Genomic DNA, 5,623 nt, shown 5'->3' with positions numbered 1-5,623 from the left:
TATTGAGTGTTTGTGAGGGGGAAGGGAAGAGGTGTGGGGACAAAAGAAGCTTCTGTGCTTTACTTTGTTAGAGAGCTATAGGGAATTTTTTACGAGACCCAAAGCTGTGAATGGGATAGTAAACTGAACACAAAGTGCTTGAATTGAACTGCTAATGATTTACATGTGCATGGAAGAACGTGCAGGCTTGACTGCTCAACTACCTTATTAGAAAAAAAACACTGTCAGTTACATATCATATACTTGTGCCCTAAATCAAAATGACTAGTCCATGCTTTGTAATAATAGTAATATCTATTGTAAATCATGCATGTTTAAAAACTAATGATAATTCTCCATTGGGGAACTGGATAATGAGAAGGAGGTTTTTTTTGTGGGAATTGAATATTAGATGTGAGGGTGGGTGATGTTATTTGTTTTTTTGGGTTAGGAGATACATAATCCATTATTTTATTATATGGTTAGAGTATCCTTAAAATATTATCCATTCTTGTGTCTAAATAGCCCATTTTTATCAAAATGCTAAGAAAATGAGTATAATTATACATTTACTAGTGTATGAAGATATCGTTAAAAAATAAAGTAATAAATGTTTTGAAAGAATGAAGATGGGGTAGGTTTGGTGATGCATCATCCTTCAGCTTTAAATGTTAAGACTATTAACTTTGTGAACATAAAGATAGAAGCTTCCTCGATATGTGCACGCATGGAAGTGCGTTGTATTCTTCCTACCCTTTAGGCTTTATTAGCTTTTCCTCTTTCCTTCTCTCTCTCTCTCTCTCTTTCTCACTCTGAGTACTACACTAGTGGAGTAAGGGAGCTTTCTTGCCAACTTGCAGATGCATAAAATTTCTCTGCAACCAATAAAGGTTGTGGCGCCACCCTTTTTTTAATCCTTGGGAAAGGGAAGCTTCATGGTCGTGAATCTATTCTCACATAGTCACATTGTAAATATCAGATAAAAAGAGACACAGAGAGAAATGGAAGACAGGGAGAAGGTATGTGCATGTGTGTGTGCTTGTGTATAAATGGATTATATTTCTTTTAAAGCAAGATTTAACACTCTGGAAGGTATGGCTACATATAGGGTCTTCATATATCTATGAATAAAATGTACCAAAAGATTACTACACATCGTCTAAAGCAGCAACAGAACCAAAAGGGTTGTCCCTCTTTTTTCTCTTTCCTCTTTTGGTTTCATAAGAATTACTGAGTTAGTAAAACTAATGTGAAAAATACATACTAGAAGCTAGTTGCACTAGTTTCAAATAGCAGTCATCAACAATACTAGTTTTTAAGGTTTTCAAGCTTTCTCTGTCTGTATTACAACTGCATCAACATCATGCATGCCCTCAATTAAGGTTGTCATCATAACCTTAATTTAAAACCTAGGCTGTTTAGAGGGACATTTTGTAATATAGGGTTGTATGTAATATTAATATCCTTGTTTAAGTATAATAAAGGTAAAATTCTCAGACAAAAAAAAGGTGGAAGTGTGGAAGTGAAATCTTCTGAGATAAGATGTACCCTTGTTGTTGTCTTGATCATCTTGTTCAGAGGGAATATAGAGCAGTAAAGAAGAGGAAAGATAATGAAAGACAGATACTCTCTGTCGGCTTCAACTCATCGCCTTAGGAACTTCAAGAGAAAGGATCATCTGGCAGTGTACCTCCATACACTTGAAAATGACTTAGCATTTTAAAGTTCATTATTCTCTCTTTTACCTTTCTCCTTCACTGCTCTATCTTTCTAAATTCCGTGATATATATGCCTGGAGACCAACATTTGTCTTTCTTTCATTAAAAATAATTTAAATTAAAACATGTTTCGGTTGTTTTTCATTTTTCCCGAGAGATTTGATTCAATCATTAGGTAACTAACTAACTTGTATCAACTAACTTAAAATTATTTAGTAACCGTTAAAAAGGTTAAGTCATGATTTATAATATATATATACACATATATGTATAATAAATCATATTTCGTTGTATAATGATTGAATTTCCCCTTATTCTTCTAATGTATTTTATCTTTATCTGAAAAGAAAATTATTAGTTTTATTATATAAATATGTTGATCGCATTCTTATTTCTAATTTTTTTAGTTAGATTTTATTTTATTTTATCAATTATGCTTTTTTCTTATTGTACTAGTAAACCGCTTCCATAATATGATTTGTTTGGCACAGTTGATTATTACAGGAACTGGATGGAACTTTTCTATGTGAATATTAACGTAACACGTGTCACCTCTCAATACAAAGAAAAAGTATTCTAGGAAAAAAATTGCTTAATAGTGACGCATAGAATGTTTCACATATGATGTCAGACTAAAAAAAATAAAGGTGGGTCCAAGAAGGAATAAGATACAAAGAGAAACCATGAATGTGATAAAAAGAAGAAAAGTTTATTGCTTGCTTCCAATCTCATCCATCCCAACAACACATGCAGATCTAACAAGTGATCATCAGCAGAAGAAGATGAATTAATAAAATTGTAAACAAAATTCAGCATTAAACCAGTCACTAAGCAACGGAACATTGCAAAATATTGTAAAAGCTACAAGTGAGAATGCTCACATTCAAGCACATTCATGCGTGCTCTAATTATATTTGTCAGAATAAGACTTTGGTTTAATTTGCCATGCAAAAGGCATTATACCACCACATAACAGTGCTTGAGGGAGGAAATAACCCTCGTAAGAACTGCTGATTTCCAAGACCAAATTCAAAAACCCTATGGTACTATTTAAGAGAGTTTCACATCAAGTCACCAATTACACATAACATAACCAAATGATCTAGTTAAAACTATAATTCTTACTCACCCAAATGGTGATCCTCTACCTTGTGCCATTGTACCAGTGCTGATCATAGGACTCATCCTTTCAGCCTGAAGAGGAGCTCTTCTTGGTGATGGCCTTTCAAGCTTCATAGATGTGTCAAACTTTTTTTCCCCCACTACAGCTTCACCCTGAAGCACAGGCTTTGAGTCATAGATATCTGACATGGGATCAATGTCAGTGCTGCCTCTATCCAATGATCCTTGTGGTGTAATCTGAATATGGTCGCCTTTGAAAGGGTCATCTTGAGGACCAAGGCAAGATGAGGCTGGCCCTCCCAGATCTTGGAGCCTGAGATCATCACTCCAAATCAAAGGGCTCTTCCCACTCCCACTGTAAGGGTTGGATCTCTTCTTCCCCAGACACAAACTATCATTGATTGACATAAATCCATGATCAACGGGTGGCTTCTCCATGTTGTGCTGAAGGTCAATTTGGTCACCACCATAAATATTCTCAAGATCTTGAAAAGAAGAATAGCCGAGAGGGGAACCAAACTCCTTCAACACCCCCATGTCAGGAATTTGATGAGGTACAATACCACCCTTTAAGTTAGTGGCCGCAGATGCCATGTTTTCACCAGCAAGTGTTTGATAAGCCTTCTCCAATATGCTCTGCATGTATTTTCCTTGAGCCTCAATCCTCAGCTGAAGGTGTTTTTGAACCTGCCAGATAGATACACCTAAATCCATGTACAGACATATATGTCCATTTAAAATAGAGACTTGGAGACCCAATCAGTGCATGTTTGGAGGGAATAATGATTTACTTTCAAAAATATTTCTAAGTAAAAATAAACCATTATTTCCTCAAAATAAGTTGAACCAGATATGCACTTATTTAAGCATCCTGCAAGGGTAATAGAGTTATAATTACCTCAAGTTGTTCATGCAATCTTCTCTGCACCTCTATTTGCATCCTAATCGCATCAACCATGTGTGAGTTACTGTTTCATACAGTGTTCACACATACATTCCACAAGAAAACCCGGATCCCCCCACGGCCCAGCAAAGAATCAAAAGAAAAACTCAGGCGAAGGTGGAAAATTATTCTGTTCAAAATCGTTTTGCATGCAAGTTGAGTCAACAGATTTAGATGAAAGAACTGAGGCATACTCATTCATGTTGCGGCCAATCATGGCTGAGGAGGAAGCAGTATTTCGTTGCAGTTCTAAAGCCGAAGCTGCATGTCAGTGAAAAAAGATTTACTCAATATAAAAAGAACTATCATGAAGTGTAAAGATCAGAAAAGTTTCAGACCCAAAAAAACATTGAGGAACCCTAGAAAGAAGAGTCACCTCTCATACCATCCTTAATCGAGTGATCATTGAATTCCTTGTGGGGCTGCTTGCCAAGCCTAAACTTCTAAATGCAGACAACAAAATGAAAAAAAAAATTAAAGATAAAGAAAAAACGAAAAGAAAGAGAAACATCGAGCCAGCACGAGACATTGGCAGTGTCATAAAAGTGTTCCCAAAACATAAAGCAAAATTAAAAGCATGAAATATGGTTTTGTATTGATCAAACCTGAAGGTGGCTCTTGAGGTGGTAAAGGGTGAGACCCTTCACACCCATAACCCTCATGATGGTTTTAGGAGTAGCCTCTGCAAATTAAAAAGACACAAACATATGATTACTCAAATTATCATTGAGATCATATTATCATCCAAACATAGATATGCATATAAGCACATGTTAAGAGGGAAAGTGTGGTGAGAAAGGGAGAGAAGAGTACTATCAGGGCCTCCAAGCTGAGTAACAGCATCAACAAAGCGTTCATGGAGTTCAACAGTCCAACGGAGGCGAGGTTTTGGGTCAGTGGTGAGGACAAGACCCGAGTCTCCTTGCACACACATGGGTCTGTCATGAGAATTCATAGTTGAGGGCTTCTTGGGAGGGAACATTCTCTCCATCTCTCACTTTCTCTCTCTCTCTCTCTCTGATGAGAGGCTCTGAGGAGGAATACTGCAGAGATTCAAGAACAAATGCGATGCAAAATAGGGAGAATAGGGTGCGTTTTGAAGAAGAGAGAAGGGTGTGAACGGCTTTGGTTACCTCCTCAGGTATAAAGCACAATGGAAGGAGCTAGCATTACTTAAAAGAATATGTATTCAATATGTCAAATTTCTTTATAAAATAAAATAAAGCTACCCTATTATTCCAACATGCAGACCTTCCTTTGTTAAAAGACACCTCACACACACACACTCTCTCTCTCTCTCTCTTTAACCTTCATTACTATATATAATGAACACGTATAATTTATTACATTCCAAAGAGAGATACCCTTTATTAAATTTTGTATGCATAGATAGAGAGCTTTTGGAGGCATCATGAGGGAGACCCTGATCATGCAATGATAATGATGGACAATATTATGAACTGAAATTTGGTCCACTATCTCTTATACTATATGAATTCAACTATATGTTTTGCCTGCTCCATGCATTATGCATATAATCTCATATTTGGCAGTTTATGTATGCATGGGGCATTTCGTGGTACGACACCCTTTTTAGCATAATAATTAGTACGAACCCATCTATGGCCTATCAGCTACATTGGTAATAATAGAAAGCACTGGCTTTATGTCATTACCAAGGAAAAGTTCTCAATCATATATTTCACAGAATTTTTTTGTATTTTAGGTTTGATCTTCATTGGAATAAGATCCACTGGGATCAGTTACCTGATTAACAACTCCTTATCTAAAAATGTAATTAATTTCATGTCCTCTAATTAATTTTGCAGGGAGTTAAAAATTTATATGAAACTATATATAT

At 36.0% G+C, this 5,623-nt stretch overlaps 1 protein-coding gene across 4 annotated transcripts; it reads right to left on the bottom strand.

The window, feature by feature from the left end:
* Window positions 1–2,484: 2,484 nt before the first annotated feature.
* Window positions 2,485–5,065, bottom strand: LOC137834972 (myb family transcription factor IPN2). Of its 4 annotated transcripts, none has more exons than XM_068643251.1 (6): window positions 4,576–5,065; window positions 4,368–4,444; window positions 4,139–4,205; window positions 3,957–4,023; window positions 3,718–3,760; window positions 2,485–3,506 (listed from the first exon to the last, which is right to left on the bottom strand). In XM_068643251.1, the coding sequence occupies exons 1-6, from the start codon at window positions 4,751–4,753 to the stop codon at window positions 2,823–2,825; spliced, it is 1,116 nt and encodes a 371-aa protein (XP_068499352.1). In that variant the 5' UTR covers window positions 4,754–5,065; the 3' UTR covers window positions 2,485–2,822. The 4 variants fall into 4 exon arrangements, with proteins under 4 accessions (XP_068499352.1, XP_068499350.1, XP_068499351.1 ...); XM_068643249.1 differs by having other exon boundaries at window positions 3,718–3,787; window positions 4,576–5,064; XM_068643250.1 differs by having other exon boundaries at window positions 3,718–3,787; window positions 4,148–4,205; window positions 4,576–5,052.
* Between the last annotated feature and the right edge of the window lie 558 nt (window positions 5,066–5,623).

This window comes from Phaseolus vulgaris, chromosome 5, assembly GCF_000499845.2.
Source record: "Phaseolus vulgaris cultivar G19833 chromosome 5, P. vulgaris v2.0, whole genome shotgun sequence".
In the NCBI taxonomy this organism is placed as follows: Eukaryota; Viridiplantae; Streptophyta; class Magnoliopsida; order Fabales; family Fabaceae; genus Phaseolus; species Phaseolus vulgaris.
Note: the sequence above shows the minus strand (reverse complement) of the source record. Positions and strands in the feature narration are given on the sequence as shown.